The sequence below is a fragment of the Palaemon carinicauda genome, chromosome 19 (genome assembly GCF_036898095.1).
Source record: "Palaemon carinicauda isolate YSFRI2023 chromosome 19, ASM3689809v2, whole genome shotgun sequence".
Taxonomy (NCBI): Eukaryota; Metazoa; Arthropoda; class Malacostraca; order Decapoda; family Palaemonidae; genus Palaemon; species Palaemon carinicauda.
The window spans coordinates 63133896-63152405 of record NC_090743.1 but is presented as its reverse complement, the minus strand read 5'-3'; the positions used below and the strand labels follow the sequence as shown (position 1 = coordinate 63152405).

General features: G+C 37.3%; 1 protein-coding gene across 1 annotated transcript; it reads left to right on the top strand.

Moving 5' to 3' along the window:
- Positions 1 to 2810: 2810 nt before the first annotated feature.
- Positions 2811 to 3194, top strand: LOC137659021 (uncharacterized). Its single transcript, XM_068394119.1, has one exon. The coding sequence runs from the start codon at positions 2811 to 2813 to the stop codon at positions 3192 to 3194; it is 384 nt and encodes a 127-aa protein (XP_068250220.1).
- Positions 3195 to 18510: the final 15316 nt, after the last annotated feature.

Here is an 18510-nt window from a genome sequence, read left to right as displayed (position 1 = left end):
TTTTAAAGCAGTAATTCTTTACCACAACTTCGAAACCTATCATTGTTTATTGTTTCATTGTGAAAATAAATAACAGAAAGATATATTTTGTTTAAAATTATAGAAGTTTAAAGCCTATATCAGTTTTAAACATTGTAAACTCATGAGAGAGAGAGAGAGAGAGAGAGAGAGAGGAGAGAGAGAGAGAGAGAGAGAGAGAGAGAATACTATATTTGGAACTCGTCAAAGTATTAGAACTTTTATTTTATTTTCCAGGATCCTTCGCTGAAAAGGGATGAAACAAGAAGAAGAAGAATAATTACTATCTCTCTCTCTCTCTCTCTCTCCTCTCCTCTCTCTCTCCTCTCTCTCTCTCTCCTCATGAGTTTATAATGTTTTAAAACTGATATAGGATTTAAACTTCTATAATTTTAAACAAAATATATCTTTCTGTTATTTATTTTCACAATGAAACAAAAAACAATGATAGGTTTCGAAGTTGTGGTAAAAAATTACTGCTTAAAACAAAGTTTTGCAATAATAAATCAACTATGCTTAATCAGGTCAAGATAATGATATGCAACTTATTGAAAGAGTTTGAAAACATTTTGAGATCATGAAAATCGAGAAGTCAAATGATTCATCTAACAATAGATTATATTTCAAACCTTTGAATATATCAGAAACTAGATGAAAAAGGCATAAATAAATAAGTCAACTTCAGTGCTTTATCGTTTTTTACATTTATTTTGTTAATGTTTATTTTTTTTTACATCATTAAAAACCAGTGATAATTGTTTATCCGAATCTTAGCCAATTTCCATTTACTCAGTTGTTACTATTGGTAACGTCCCTGCTTGTGATTGCCAGACTGGGATTCGAGTTCCGCTCAAATGGTTAGTTCCTTTAGTGTCTGTAACCTCACCCTTCTGTTTAGCTAAAGATGGGGGCTTTTGGGAGCCTGTAGGTCTACCTGATGAGTCATCAGCAGCCATTGCCTGGCCTTCCGGGGTCCTAGCTTAGGTGGAGTGGGAGATGGGGCACTGATCATATATATGAGCACCTCTAGGGCATTGCCCTGTTTGGTAGGGCAATGATATTGTCCCTTGCTTTTGTCATTTATGACCCGGCCTTTAAACTTTTAAAATGTCATTTTAGTTTCAACTAAAGAATAGAAGAAATCTATTATAAATTTGATTTTATTTGTTTTAAACATTTACGTCAACGTGTCAACATTTCCAGCTTTATTGGTGACATCATCCACACTGTTCTTAACCATCGTGACTAAAGAATGGAATATATTCTTGATTATTCGCTTCATTAATAACTTGTGAAATGAAAACAAGACAGAGAGCAAATTGCAAGGAACATAGCTATGTATTATCATTATTACCTGCGCAAGCTTCGATGAAAAGGTTATGAATTGATTTGTTTGTATGCCTGTCTATGTGTTTGTGATTCACGTAACCATAAAACCGCTTGACCGAATTTCATGAAATTTGGTGGGATGATTGGCCATGGTCCAAGGACAACTTGGTTAGATTTTGAGATTGACAGGGTCACAAATCAAAGCCATGGTCACGAAAACGTCAAAAAGATATTTTTGCCATACAGTGGCCAATTTCCATTTAATTTGCATGCCACTACTTGCAAATGTGCATAATTTAATCGACTATCTTATGATATGAAATAGGATAAAGGCTAAGGTATGTGTTCTACCGAGTGCCCATTCTAGTAATTATTATTATTATTATCATTATTATTATTATTATTATTATTATTATTATTATTATTATTATTATTATTATTATTATTATTATTATTATTATTATTATTATTATTATTATTATTATGACGAAACCAGGATAAAGAAAACTATAAACAAGCAAAGAAAGAAGCAAGAAGAGCAGTAGCAAAGGCAAAGGCAGAGACATTAAATGAAGTCTATAAAGAGATAGAAACACCAGAAGGAGATAAGAAAATATTACGAATTGCTAAGGCCCGAGATGCTGCATCTAAAGACCTGACACATATAAGGTAAATAAAAGATAGCAATGGTATAGTTCTAGCAGAAGAGAGTGAAATTAAAAGAAGGTGGGAAACTTATTTTGAAGGACTATTGAATGAGGAGAACCCAAGAACAGTATCTGAAGATGGATTGCAAAACGAGACAATTACCATAGGAGTGACTAGAAGAGAAGTAGAACAAGCAGTAAAGAAGATGAAAAATAGTAAAGCTGCATGACTGGATAATATACTAGTAGAGGTATGGAAGAGACTTGGAGAGGAAGGCATAGATATTTTGTGGGACCTGACACAGAATATCTTCAATCAGGAAAAGATGCCAGAGGAATGGAGAAGAAGCCTAATCCTTCCCATCTATAAAGGGATGGGAGACATCCAGGAATGTGGTAACTACAGAGGCCTAAAGCTGATAAGCCATTCTATGAAAATATGGGAGAAAATCATTATGAAGAGACTCAGAGATGAAACAAAAATAGGTGAGGAACAATTTGGATTCATGCCTGAAAGAGGGACTGCAGAAGCAATATTTGCTTTGAGGCAGATGATAGAAAGACATCAGGAGAAACAGAAAGGATTGCATATGGTCTTTATTGACATGGAAAAAGCATACGATCGAGTACCACGTCAGGAGCTGTGGAGATGTATGAGAGAAAAGGGAGTCCCTGAGAAATACGTAAGAATCACCCAAGATATGTATGAAAGGGCAGAAGCAAATGTTAAGAGCAGTATAGGCCTAACAAAGCTTCCCAGTAAATGTGGGACTACATCAGGGGTCTGCATTGAGCCCTTACCTATTTGATCTGGCCATGGCTGTAGTAACACAAAGTATTACAGATCAGTCTCCTTGGTGTATGCTCTTTGCTGATGATGTTATACTGTGTAGCACTAGGCGAGAGGTAGTAGAAGAGAAACTGGAAGAGTGGAGAAGAGAAATGGTAAATAGGGGATTGAACATCAGCAGGAAAAAGACAGAGTATTTGAGTTTGAAAAATGGCGAGAATGGGGAAGTTAGTTTACTAGGAGAGAGATTGAAAAGAGTTGTAAATTTAAGGTATTTAGGATCAACAGTTGCAGAGGATGGTGATCTGGGGGCAGAAATAAGCCACAGAATACAAGCAGGATGGAAGAATTGGAAAAAAGTGCGTGGAGTACGATGCGACAGGAAAATATGGGTTAAGTTGAAAGGCTAAGAACACAGGATAGTTGTGAGACCGGCAATGATATATGGAGCGGAGACATGGGCAATAAAGAAGACAGAAGAGAAGAAGCTGGATGTGGCAGACATGAGAATGTTGATATGGATGTGTGGGGTGACAGGAAGAGATAAGACAGAGAATGATGTAATTAGGGGTACCACAGGAGTTAGAAAGCTATCAGATAAGATCCAAGAAAATAGACTAAGGTGGTATGGTCATTGTGGCGGAATGTCACAAGAACAACCCCCACACCCTTGATCACTCTACCAGACAATTGTCCCACAACAAAAACTTTCCCCTTACGTTATCAACTGGACTCTTGGACAGAAGGGAAATAAAAACAAACCATAACCTCAATATTATATTCCTTAAAATTAAAATACTTAACACTAAATATAAAATAAACGTAACACCCTTCAAATGACCCCCCCCCTCAAAAAAAAACCTATCAAACTTAAAACTAAACCGCACACCAACACTAATATATATATATATATATATATATATATATGTGTGTGTGTGTGTGTGTGTATTTTATTATGGCCACTAACAGAGCCCACACACTGCCAACTGTCTTTTGCAGTCCACTACCACAGCATTTTGGTCAACAGTCCACTGGGTGGTAATTTGCCACAACTGCCTCGCTGATTGGGGTGGTACTTGTAATCATCATCATCATCAATGGAAATACACAGGACAGGTCATGAACAGTTGAGCAATCGAATTGCAAACTCTAAATACAATCCTCTATTATTCTCTCCAAAGGAGGAATTACGGTCTGCAAAATAAAAAAGAAAAACACTCACGAACACTCCTAGCTAGCTAAACTATCGCACTATAATCAAAGATAAATAAACTTTCTATTATTCAGAATAACCCCTAGCAAAGATAAACTCTACTTACTTTTGAAATAATTGAAGACTTCCACGCTGGTAAAAAAATATAAAGTAAATCCAGCATTCACACACACAACCGCCTCTAGCTGCAATCAAATAAAAAAGCCATTCACCCAAGACATTCACCACTGCCGTAACCTAACTAAACTCTCTCTCTCTCTCTCTCTCTCTCTCTCTCTCTCTCTCTCTCTCTCTCTCTCAGGATTTGGCAAAAAAAAAAAAAAAAAATCCTCCACATCATGTCATGAGAAGAGATGAACAGTATATTGGGAGGAAAGTGATGGAAATGGAGATACAGGGAACGAGAAGGAGAGGGAGACCAAAGAGCAGGTGGGTGGACTATATAAGGATGACCTTCAATCAAAGGTATTAACCGGTGATGAGTTGTGAACCAGAGGTAGATGGAGAAAGCTGACCAGAAATATCGACCTCACATAGGAGTGGGAAAAGATGTAGCCAAAGAAGAAGAGATTATTATTATTATTATTATTATTATTATTATTATTATTATTATTATTATTATTATTATACCATATAAGCTACAACCCTAATTATAGAAGCTGAAGGACTTCAATAGGGAAAAATCTCAATAACGAAACGTTTGAGTCACTTTATTTGGACATGAGAGAGAGAGAGAGAGAGGAGAGAGAGAGAGAGAGAGAGAGAGAGAGAGAGAGAGTAATACTGTGTCCAACTCGAACTTATAATGATTGAAAAGTTTCTCTTTTTTCTGTGACTTTTACGCTATGAAAATGTACGATCTCCTATTTTTCTTCTTTTTATTATATTCCCAAAATATTACATCGTTAAAACCAGCATTGAGGATTATAAACACATCAATTTTTTAGCTACACAATCCTTGACTCACATTTATTGAGTTACTGTGACATTTCATAAGATTTTTACATTGTACAGAAAAAGATGTTGAAAGAATCAAAGTTCGTCAAAGGATATATGTGACCATAAAATAAAGAATATATCAATACTTTTATCTTTTGGAATCTATCTGTTTTATATGAGGACAGGTAATGGATTAAGAGATAAGAAGAAGAAGTGATATATTTATAGATAAAACTGGTCAGGCTGAGGATGAACACAAAAGCCCCTGTCTCGAATAATGATACATATTACGAAGGATTCACAGAAAAAGATCTCAATTTAAAAGAGCAATGAGGAATAGGATTAAAGCTTTTGTATAGAATATATATATATATGTGGGTTAAGTGTTTTTGTTTGGTCCATTTCTATTGAATGATCAAACAACAAACACCATAATATCTACCTAAGAATTTCGCTCTACAAATATTTAGGAGATTTTTAAAAGATTACTCTGAAATTCTACTGACCATATATATATATATATATATATATATATATATATATATATATATATATATATATATATATATATATATATATATATATATATATATATATATATATATATGTATATAAATATATATGTGTGTGTATGTGTGGGGGGAGACCTAATCGTGGTGACTTGGCTTTTGTATCACCATGACCAGCAAAGGTGTACTAGTCAGGTCCACCACACTAGATTGGTTTGCTGTGAGTGATCAGACGAAAATATCCTATCATCACCAATCTGTAATGTCCAGCGTGTTGACGAAAGTTGGCCGAACCCCAGACATGTATTGATATATGTGAGACCTTTATCTTGCACTGTAGTAAATACCATTGCATTTTTGTTGTTGTTGTTGTTGTTGTTGTTGTGTTCATCGTAGCCATGAAAGGGGAAGTGAAAAGCCCTGATTGGAGTTATATCTTTCGTCTTACTAGTGACATCTTCGGACTCACAATGAGAATGAACCTACGAAGAGATATTCTATATCTACCGGAGAATGGGAACCCACACCTATCAGAGTCTTGGTGATACCTCATAAGGCAGGATTTAGAAAAGAGTATTAGACAGGATTAACCGATAAAAGTATTATTTTTTCAGTCTATTATCTTTTAATTCATGACCCCTCCTGGCCCCAACGTTTAGTTATATAGTCTACATTCAAAAGGATCCTTATAGTTTTTCCTATTTTATGAAAAAAGGGTAAAGAAAATATTTTGGATGTTGTGTTAGTTCTCAGAAAATAAATGAGAATTTTAAACATTGGTTTCCTATATATAAACACAATTAATAATTTTATTTCTTATACATTTATAGTATATCATCAACAACAACAACAATAAATTCTGCCGCTTCTAGTCCACTGCAGGACAATGGTCTCAGACTTGTCCTTGGCTAATGCGGATTGTGTGATAGCGAGATATTTTCGTCTGATCTCTCATAGCAAAGCAGCCTAGTATGTGTAGCTCTGACTAATACAGCTTTGTTGATCATGGCGATAAACAAAATCTTTCACCACGTTAAGGTATTCTTAAATTTATGATCTCATAAACGCAAGACCTCCCAAATAGCTCAGGGCTACAGAGGTAGCTATCCCTAATGGGTGGGTAACCTTAACAAACTGCATCTACATTGTAATTTACAAAATACTTCGCTGTAATATATGTAAACTTTCACGAGCCATACATTACTTGAATATGAACTCGGTAAACTTTGGAATAATCAGACCCAGAGTTATGACAATTTCTTTCCTTCTCGCATCCTGCGTCTTGTTCCAAAATGGTTTGGGCTCCAGTTGGAATTTTCTAGAAAAGTTCAACGCTGGAAAAACCAGAAAGTTAAAAAAAAAAAAAAAAATATGAAATTAATGTTTTTTCGTCTATCTGTTCCATAAAACATATCTTAACTTTCTTGGTCTTTTTGAAATCTGAATAGTAACGGGTATGGTTTTTGTAAATACAAAACAACGATCTCTCTCTCTCTCTCTCTCTCTCTCTCTCTCTCTCTCTCTCTCTCTCTCTCTCCTCTCTCTCTCCTCTCTCTCTCTCTCTCTCTCATGTATATATATATACATATATATATATATATATATATATATATATATATATATATATATATATATATATATATATATATATATATATATATATATATATATGTGTGTGTGTGTGTGTGTGTGTGTGTGTGTGTGTAAGTGTGTGTGTGTGCGTTTGTGTGTGACCTCCTCCATGTGTTCATTTGATGTAATGAAAACACCCGAGATTCACTTTCAGAGATTAAATAATTTCCAGTCCATAATGACTATATGCATATTAATATAACCAACCTCATTACGAGAGAGAGAGAGAGAGAGAGAGAGAGAGAGAGAGAGAGAGAGAGAGAGAGAGAGAGAGAGAGAGAGAGAATTAACCAGGATATATACCGATTCGAGACATTTCATATGTCAGGTGAACTAAGCCCCTCTCCAAAGCCTCGATTGCGTGGATTAGCTTAACCTGGCTTAAGCCAACACAGTCCATATAGAATGAGAAAAAAAGAGGCCTGGTGAGGACTTACGGTTTCTTCCCACACGACAGAAACGAAGCTATATTTTCTAAAAAGTACCTGCTATTCTTTCTTGCTTCTCTTCCTCTTTTCTTTTTTAAAGTTTCTATAGTTTATGCATGAAAGAGTTAATCTAATGTTGTTACTGTACTTAAAATACTTCACTTTAATTGTTCATTACTACTCTTGTATCCATTCCTCACTGGGCTATCTTTCCCTGTGGAGCACTTGGGCTTATAGCATCCTGCTTTTCAAACTAGGATTGTAGCTTAGCTAATAATAATAATAATAATAATAATAATAATAATAATAATAATAATAATAATAATAATAATAATAATAATAATAATAATAGTAAATACAAAATTCGAGTCTTTTTTTTTTACAAATCCCAAGTCGCGTAAATTAGAGAGATGATTTACTAAGAAACTTTTGTTTCTCGATTCTGTCAAAATCACTTTTTCAAGGCCTTTCTATTTCAGTAGTTATCAATTAATTATAATTCTATTTAATTTAAGTACTCAAGTACGGGACAATTAATCCGAGAGTAATTGACATCACTGAATCTCCTTAACAACAAATTGAAACGTGTTTAAAGTTTCATTATATCTAATTCTAAATTTTCTTTTGCCTTTATTTTTTTTCCTAAAACTTGCATTAATCAAGGGGGTCTTTTTAGTTTTAATACACTAATGTTCCTTCCCCTATCCCCACCTCCTCCCCTCGAACAAGAGTGGAGAAAGGCAGGATAAAAAAACCCAGATGCCTTACTTTGAGGAGCCATAAAAATCTCCCCCAGTCTCCTGCAATGTAACCAGTCCCTGGAACTTCAAAGAACTACCCAGTGCAGACCCCAGATCGCCCACCAGCGACCCAAGAAGATGTTGAGACTGAAAATAACTCCTCTCAAGAACCACCTTCACAAGCAGCAACAACTGGAGACTCCAAGTTCAGGCTTATTCCAGGGCCCAGCGTTACATCCAATGCTGCCATAGAGGCCATGGAGGCTAGGAATCCTCACCTCAACATGACCATACGTCCAAATCACAAGGGACAGTTGGTCATAACAGCAAAAGATGAGCCAACAAAGATCTACCTTGAGCAGCAAGAAAACGTACTCAAACTGGACATTAACGAAAGGCCCACCCCCATTATTTTTGTGTATGACCTCGACCTTCCATTAGAACCTGTGCTCCAACATCCCTTCATCATCACTGTCAAGAGATGTAAAGGGAAAGCCGTAGGAAGATCCCACAAATTGGAGGCCATCTACAAAGGATCTTACCCTCCTCACCTCTCCTTCGGCTTTTGGGGCACATTCCACAACAAAGAATACTTTAAGGAGCCACTTTGATGCTTCCACCATCCAACCACACCTCCCAATAAAATCCTAACCCTTCCAGACACGCCATTTCAGAACCTTCTTCTCCACCAACTCCCCCTCCAACACCTAAACCTCAACGTCCTCCCAAACCTCCTTCTAAAGCAAAAAGATCCTCAACCCATACTCCTCACACTCCCTCACCTTTAAAACTTACCTCCCCAATCAATTCTCCCACTGTCACCCAGCCAAAAAAAAAAAAAAACAGAACACAACCCATCCTGCTCTGCACCTATCACTCATACACCCAACATTTCCCACTCCTTAAAAGAATTTCCTAACCTTCCCAGCTCCACCATCACAAGCAAATTTAGCTCCTCGCGCCCCTCCAAATATCCTTGAAACATTGACAGCAATAAGTACGACCTTTCTGCTTGACCTATGGATGCTCTGCTAGAAGCCATCAGCAACATCCTTCGTAACTTCTTGCGATCCCACAAAATCAAATTTACACAGGAGTCTCTTGATGACTTCGTGTTTGACAATCCCACCAAGGAACTAAGATCTCAATTCCCTCCATAGTTCCTCCTGCAAATGGACCTAATGCAACCACTTGCAACAACCAAAACACCCAAGTGAAACTGCTCCAATGGAATATTTTCGGACTTGGAAACAAGCTTGCATTCCTCCAGTCTCAAACCTCAGTGCAAGACCCTGACGTTATCATACTGCAAGAAACTCTGCTTAATGAGAACATACCATTTACGTTCTGAGGATACAAAGTATACACAACGTATCTATCACCAACAACAAGAGGACTGACCACCCTTATCAAAAGCAGCATCCCCTCCAAAATACTACCAAACATAGACTGTGGGACAGAGGCAGAGACTCTTAGTGTCCAGATATCTCTGCTAGCCATGACACTAGCAGTTCATAACATCTACAAGTCCCCAGCAAAAGGCATCAATGCGGAGGCACTCTTCGCAGCAGCCTCCGACGATGACTCAATTATTGCAGGCGACTTCAACGCTCATCATCAGTTCCTGAACTCAATATCAGAAACAAATCAAACTGGCAGACACTTGCATGCCCTACTGCAAGAATATCCTGATGTAGCACTGCTCCACAACGTCACAGAAGCCACCCATCTAAAAGGAGGTCGCCTAGATCTCTCCTTCTTATCCAGTGCCATACAAAGAGGAGCTAAATGGCAACTACATCCTGTACTAATCAGTGATCACTTTGCCATTGAGGTTAAACTCGATTTGAGAAATACCACCCTCCTCCTCCACCCCCAAAAAGGTGGAACCCAGAATTTGCCAACTGGGAAAAATTCGAAACAGCTATGACAGAGTGGCCTTGGAATACATCAAAAACCCGCAAAATGATATCTCCACCCTATCAACCGACTTCAGCAAACAACTAGAGGTAGCAGCCAGTGTATACATGCCACAAAAAAAAGAACTCTGAGAAGAAACATGCTGATGCCTGGTACTATAACAGTCTCATCAAAGAAATGAATGCTATAATAAACAGAACCAGGAAACTTCTCAGAAGACACAACTGATGAGCTACATAATTTACTTGTAGAGATCATCAAACATTCTGTGCAAATAACACTGGAAATAAGACTAGACAAATGGTACTCATGGTGCAACGAGGTTAACTTCAGCACATCCCTAGCCAAAATATGGGGCTGGTATAACAAAATCTCTGGGAAGTACAACACATCCAGAGTCACACACCCAGACCCATTAGCTGAAGCCAAGAGGATTGCAAACAACTTTGCGGACAGAGCAAAATGCACCAATCTACCTCTCCAAACTATTAACAAGCAGAAAACACTGCTCCCAATTGGAACAACATCATTGAAGCCACCTGCAACATGGTAGATGATACATTGGAAGAACTAAATACGGCCCTTGCAAAAGGCAGGAAGGACACTGCCCCTGGAGCTGACCTCATCACATATAGCATGCTGAGGAACATGGGAAATCATGCCAAATTGGTCTACTTGCATTTGATTAACAGGACACACACCGAGAGACTACGTCCAACCACATGGAACCAGTAAGACACCAAACCAATTCCAAAACCCAAGGAGCCAGACACCTATCGACCTATAGCTTTGATAAGCTGCACAGAGAAAGTAGCTGAGAGAATGGTACTCAACAGACTGAAATGGAAAATAGGCCAACCACATCATCGCCTATATGCCTACAGAAGTGGCATAGGCACTCAAGAATACATTACAGATGTCCTCCCAACAATTAATGACAAAAAAGCTTTTGTCAAATTCCTTGATCTCGAGAAAGCCTTTGAGCTAGCCAGCTCACCAGCTATACTCTTCACACTTGTTGAAAAAAGAGTGAAAGGACACTTACTGGCCTGGACTCGAAACTACACACAAAACTGAGAAGCCAGAGTCACTTTCCAAGGAAAAACCACCTAGTTCATCCCCCTAGAAAACGGTACACCACAAGGAGGCATACTTAGCCCCTACCTTTTCATTCTACTAATGGAGAATTTAGCCACTTAAAAACTCCCAAATGGTGTGGAAATCTTCATATATGCCGATGATATATGCATAATATGTCCAAATAAACCTCATGCTAGAAATATCACTCAAAAAGCACTTGACACAATCCAAGCTAAATGCAATGATCTTGGCCTAAAGATCAATACCAACAAAACAAAAACAATGACTATAAAACATTCGCAAACCCCTCAGAACTTCACACTAAGGGGTGAGGACATCGAATGGGTAAGTCAATTCGTGTACCTAGGGGTAATCATCAGCAAAACCCTATCACCAGCCAATGAAGTAACCCACCTCAGAGAGAAGACAAATATTCGTCTATCAGCCATGAAACGAATGACCTCCCTTAAACAAGGAATATTAAATAACCTCCTAAGACTGTTCTATCTATAAGCAATTCGATCCCATATCGATTATGTAGCACCCACACTCATTGCATTGACTGACACTCAAAAAGCACCATTAGAAGTAGTTCAAAATAATGCCATGAGACTCATTAGTGGCTCTCCCCTGTGGACAAGACTGTTTACTTAGAGCAGAAACCAGCCTAATTCCCCTGTCAGCCAGGATTGATATTAGGAATAGCAGCATTATATTCAAGTCAATCATTGCAGACAGAAAAAGCCAACTCAACAATAAAATAAAAAGGCTTCTACCTCTTGCTGAAGAACTGGATCCACCAAATCCCCATGCAAAGAAACTACTGGATACACTCAGAAGAATGCAGATGTAAAATGAGGGACAACAAAAGCATGATGGATACATCCCTCCTGCTCCTTGGGCTTGTGATCCTATCAAATACAACTTCACCATCCTAGCAGCAGCAAGCAAGGCTCTACAGGCCAGAACAACTTACTGTAGCTGCAAAAAAAAAAAAAAAATGCAATAAGGAATACACCCGCGCCTCACACCCATTATACGGATGAATCAGTAGACAGGATATAAAGAAAACTGGAGACTTTCCAACCATGCCCCTACATTGCAAACTGAACTAGTGGCCATTGCAAAAGCTTTAGAACACTGCCAACCAACAAGACAGGAACACAACGATCCATACCGAGTCCAGAGGAGCCACTCTGGCCCTCAGCGACAAGGAATTAGAGAGAATGTTTACCTCATCACTGCAATTCAATTCTTAGCCTTGCTCCACCAAAGAAACAATAGGCAAGTCACCTTGAATTGGATTCCAAGTCATACTGGAATCACTGGCAACGACGAGGCCGACCACCTAGCTAAATCGGCCTAAATGTGCCAAACCATTAGCATTACTCTCCAACAGTCATTAAAAACCATTAAAAATAAAATGTCTGCCTACTGCAACATCCAAAAGACTAGTGAAGTAAGGAGAGCAATCCTAGATGGATCAAGATCTGCAAAGTGGTATATTGAAGCTACAAATATACTACTACACCCAATTGAAAGATAAATACCTCACCAGGACGCAGTAATCTTCTGCAGACTGCTACTGGGATATCTTTGCAAGTGGCAAATCATCTTGGATAATGGCGAAGACCCTGCAGCACAGCATAGACCAATTAGACCATGCAAGTATTGTAATCAAGGCACAGAAGAACCTTTACAGCACTATCTACAGTAATGTCAGGAAACAAGCCTGCTTCGGCAGGATCTTAATCTCAACACTCCTGCAACTGCAACAGCAATTGTAAAGCATATAATAGACAATCATAACACCCTCCCAGCCTTTCTCCGCAGCTACTCTCGACCGAGATAACATTGCAACAAAGCCAACGAGAAATCTAAGCGGCAATTAAAGAGAAACCTTATCCCCCCTGCAATTTCTATGCTGGGAGCAGAACGATTGTTGGTGGCTGAGGACAACAACGCGCGCTCCTTATAAGAAGGTAGTTTTGTCTCCCCGTCCTGTTTTCAGTCTGGAAATGGGGTCGGAGTCGTCGGCGGTCTTTTTTACTTCCAACATATCTTTCTCTCATCTTAGCTATCTCCCCTTCTGGGGTCAGAACAGGTGCTGGGGGCTGAGGGCAACAACTCGCACTCCTTATAAGGAGGCAGTTTTGCCTTCTCGTCCTTTTTTCAACGAACGCTGAAATTGGGAACGGAGCCGTCGGCGGTCTTTCTGATATCCAGCACCTTTTTCACCTTCAATGTCTTTTCTTTTTTTCAGTTCAGGCATCCCTCCAAACCACCTTTGTAAGTCTCATTAAATAAAATCATAAGTAACGTTTTTTTTTAATTTTTTTTTTTACTTATTCACAGGTACAGGAATTTTTTTATTCCATCCTATCTCTACTCCTAAAACTGCTATAATTCCCTCTTTCAGCTCTCTCCTATTCAGCTGAAATCTCACACTATTCCTCTATCTCACAACTTAAGCTTAAACCACTAATTTTTTTTTTACTTCACCTATATCAACTTCTCCAACTAAAAACTTTTCAACTCCTTCCCGAGCTCTCCTACTTATCGGGACTTGCTAATATAATTCTTTCTCTCTAACTAAGACTGGAGCCAGTGGGCTCATGGGAAGGCATCCCCTTCCTACCGTCAATTACTCCTTTCTCAAACAACCCATCACAACCTAAAACCTATCCCAATATCCTAAAATAGATGTTGCAGAACATCCCCCACCCAACTACCTATCCCAATATATCCTTCCTAAATACCTACGGGCTGCAAGATTACAAAAGTCCGTGTCTGGCGAAAAGGGCCAGGCAATCTTCAACAACAACAACAACGAGACTCCTTGCTGAGTATTGTTTTCTGTTAACCTCCTTGGCTTTATAAGAGCATATGTCATTGGATTTCAGACTACGGGACCTTTAACCCCTTTCCAGCTGATCTGTGGTGGTAACTACATTTAGTTTGTTTTACATACTTGAAGAGTGTTTGTGAAGTAATTATTTACAATTGTTTAGTATTCGTAAGTTTTTCTTATTTCATTTGTATGATTTATACTGCCGTTATTTACTAGTAACTTGTGTTATTTGTGTAATTATATATATATATATATATATATATATATATATATATATATATATATATATATATATATATATATATATATATATATATATATATATGTAGCATATCTTTTTATATTTAATTTACGTTCCTTAATATTCTGGTTTGATATAAAGTGACTGTGGGTGTTTGTGTAATGACTCCTCTCCTACTCCTAGACTAACTCATAGGAGATCGTTATATTTTGGGAGCCTACCGGGATTACGAGTTGCTGTTTTCAATAACTATTAGTATTATTCGGAAAGTGTTTATCATGTTAACTTCACACAAACGTCTTTATGTATAATAAACTGCTTTTTCGGTATCAAATATCAGGATAATGTTTTTCGTAATCTGTTGATAATTTTTCAAATAATTTTTTTTAAATTAAATGTACTGTCAATTGTTAACTACTGCCAAAATTTTTGGTTGAAGTTTAAGTGAGAGTAGCTTCCCTAAAGTGTTCGTCTGACTGCTAATCCCTTCGGTAGATTAAGTTGTCAGTCATTTATGCCATGTTGGTGTCTTAGCAATACCTTGCTCCCGATAGTATTGACGAGTTTAGAGTTAAAAGGGCACTTTGTGTACTTCCTTGCTCCTTGTTTGACAGTTATTAGGGAAACTGTCAAACTATCTTTTGTTGTAGCGACCTAAGCCCCGTCACTATCATTAAAGTAGATGTTCAGTCTGGACTAGCGGTTTGTTCCCGTACAAATAATTGGTCTTCACATGACAACACTTTTGAAGCGTCTGAAACTTGTTCTTACGAGCTTTTTCGTCTTTAATGCTTCATTCTTACTCATACTCGCATATGCACATTTTATTAAACGTACATATCTAAATGTAATTTTTGTCAGAATAATTTTCGATGTTGCCTATTACTCTTAGTGATTTTCAGTGTCATTTATAAATTTTCACTGATAAGATTCCGACCAACTTTAATATGTTCAATTTCCTTTACTACTCATTATTATTGCCTGTATACCCTGGCACTAGTTCGTGCTTTTGCACTTAACTCCTGAACTCCTGATATTTTGTATCGTTAAAGTAATAATCTCCGAAATGCCTCTTAATGTATCAGAATATGTAGCAAACCCTGCTGGTGAACTTTTTCTGATTTCTCAAGCTAAGAAGGTGGACTTGTTGTCCCTTGCTAGTCAGCTTAGTATTGAAGTGAGCCACACAGCGCTTAAAGGTTAAATTCTAGACTCTATTTTGGATTACTATATTGATGAGGATGTTTTTACTGAAGAACAGGTAATTAACTTGAGGTCAAAGCATAGTAAAGTAGATAAAGAATTAGAGCTAGCTAGAATACAGTTAAGATTAAGGGAAGTTAGCAAAGAACAAGAGGATTATTTTTCTTAGAAGAGGTTAGAGGAAAAGCAGAAGGTTTTGGACTTGGAATTGCAATATAAGATTAAAGAGGCAGAGTTGAATAAGAGGTTGGAAGAGGAAAAGGCTAAAATAGCTGTAGAAAAGCACCGTAAAGAGTTAGATATTTCTAGTTCACAGCCCATTAATTTTGACCTGTCTAGAGCAAGAAAGCTTGTGCCATTTTTGGATGAGAAAGATGTTGAAATTTTTTTTTATAGCTTTTGAAGATATTGCTGCTAATCTAGAATGGCCAGCAGATCAGTGGTTGTGGTTAATTAAACCCCAATAACGTGGCAAAGGAATTCAAGTTGTATCAAATTTAATTGGTGAAGGTTACAAGGTTATAAAGAAGAATATTCTAGACGCTTATGCTATCACCAGCGAGGGTTATAGATAATTGTTTCGGAATGCTACTAAGACTACTTCTCAATCATTTACAGAATTTGCTAATCAAAAGCTTAGGTTATTTAAAAAATGGCTTGCAAGTGAAAAAGTCGCTACTTTCAATGAATTAGTTAATCTAGTAGTCTTGGAAGAATTCCATCGGAGATTACCACCACCTATTTCAATGTATATAGCTGAGAGAGAGGTCAAAGATCTAATGAAAGCTGGAAATCTTGCTGATAACCATAGCTTAATTCATAAGAGTGAGCCTAAAATTCCTGATAGGTCTAAAGATACTGATGGTGATGGTGCAACTGATATTAGCTCTTGTGCTTATTGTAAGCAGCCTGGCCACACAATAAAGAATTGTACAAAACCAGGTTGCAAAGTGGTCAATCAGTCTAGTAAGGTATCCCAGTCAGCAGTTAAGAAAACTAGTTTGCATTGTGCTGTTGATCAGATAGATTATTTCAAAGAATTTGTTTGTCATGGCCTTCTCAATTCAAAAAAAAGTATCTATACTAAGAGATACAGGGGCTGCTCATTCCATAATACATATGAGTCTTGTTCCTGATCTTAAATTTACTAATGAACATGTAGTTGCTTCAGACTTTTCAAGTCGTAAAGTATTGCCCCTTGCTGAAGTAAATCTTGATTGCCCTTATATTAATGAAACTGTAAAAGTTGCTGTCACAGACAATGAATTTCCTGTTAATGTAGATATTGTCCTCGGTAATGATTTAGCGGGTAGTAAAGTAATGTGCAATTTGATAATTTATGATCCTGATAGCATATGTGATAGACAAGAGTCACAAGGTACTAAGCCTAAGGATTCAATTTGTGTAGTAACTCGCTCAAAGAAATCTACTGATGAGCAACCTAAGAATGTACCAAATGTTTCTATTAATCATTCAAACTTACCTGATATGTTAAACCTTTCTAAAGATAATTTTGTTAAATTACAGCAGGAAGACTGTAGTTTGAGTAATTTATATGAAAAGGCTGTTCAGAAATCAGATATTGACAAAGTTCCTTGCTACTACATCGAGAAGGGAATACTGATGCGCTTGTTTTGACCTTCTAAATTGTCGGCGAAAGAATCTTGGGCAGACTGTGACCAGGTTATAGTTCCATTTTCACTAAGAAGTAAGATTCTTGAAATTGCTCATTGTGCCGATTCTCATTTCGGGGTAAGTAAAACTTATCAGAGATTGTCTTTTAATTTCTACTGGCCAGGAATGAAAAAAATTATGTAAAAAGCTTTTTACAGTGTTGTCATATCTGTCAGATAGCGGGAAAGCCCAACGAGGTGATACCACAGGCACCATTAAAACTATTGCCATTCCACATGAACCATTCAGTAAAGTTGTTATAGATTGTGTGGGTCCTTTGCCCAAAACTCGTAAAGGTAATCAGTATCTGCTGACTGTAATGTGTCCCACCACAAGATTTCAAATTGCCATTCCTTTACCTAATATAGCTGCCAAAAATATTGTAGAAAGTGTAATTAAAGCGTTTACTGTCTTAGGTTTTCCTAAGGAATTACAAATTTCAAAAGTGATGTTTTCCAATCGGTCTTGAAAGAGCTGCATATTAAACAATCATTTTCTTCAGCTTATCATCCACAGTCACAGGGTGTGTTGGAAAGGGCACATCAGACATTGAAAAGCCTTCTTGGAAATTATGCCTTGGAATCTGCAAGAGACTGGGATGAAACCCTCTCTTGATGTTTGTGATACGCAGTGTTCCAAACGAATCCCTTGGAGTTTCTCCGTTTGAGATGCTTTTCGGTAGAAAAACTAGAGATGTGCTAAGAGTTGTTAAAGGAAATTTAACTGGTGTAGTTGAAGTAGTCACTCCTATAACAGTTTCTAAGTATTTGCAAAACATGAAAGACAAATTTGACAAAATTCATAAATTTGCCTTCAATAATCTTAAAGTTTCACAAGGGAAAATGAATGAAAATTATAACCAAAAAGCTAAGGTGCGAAATTTTAAAGTTGGTGACAATGTTCTAGTATATTTTCCAATTCCGGGATATCCATTAAAACATAAGTTCTCTGGACCATATAAGTTATCAAAAGTGATAAAGTTAATTATATTGTATCTACTCCTGACAGGAAGAAGTCTACCTAACTAGTTTATGCCAACCTAATTAAATCTTACCATAAGATTTCCCCAGTGTTAGTTGGTAGCAGTGTGCAACCCTCTGAAGTAAGTGTGCAACCTTGTGAAGGAAGTACTGAAGACTACGCTGAAAAAGAGAGCCACTTAGACATGAATACTTCATGGAAAGATTTTTCCAACTTTGATATTCTTGCATCCTTTGATAAGTATTTTGAACACGTGACTTGTGAGCAGAGAACACAATTACAGAGCCTGTTACGTAAATATGAAAGTGTGTATTG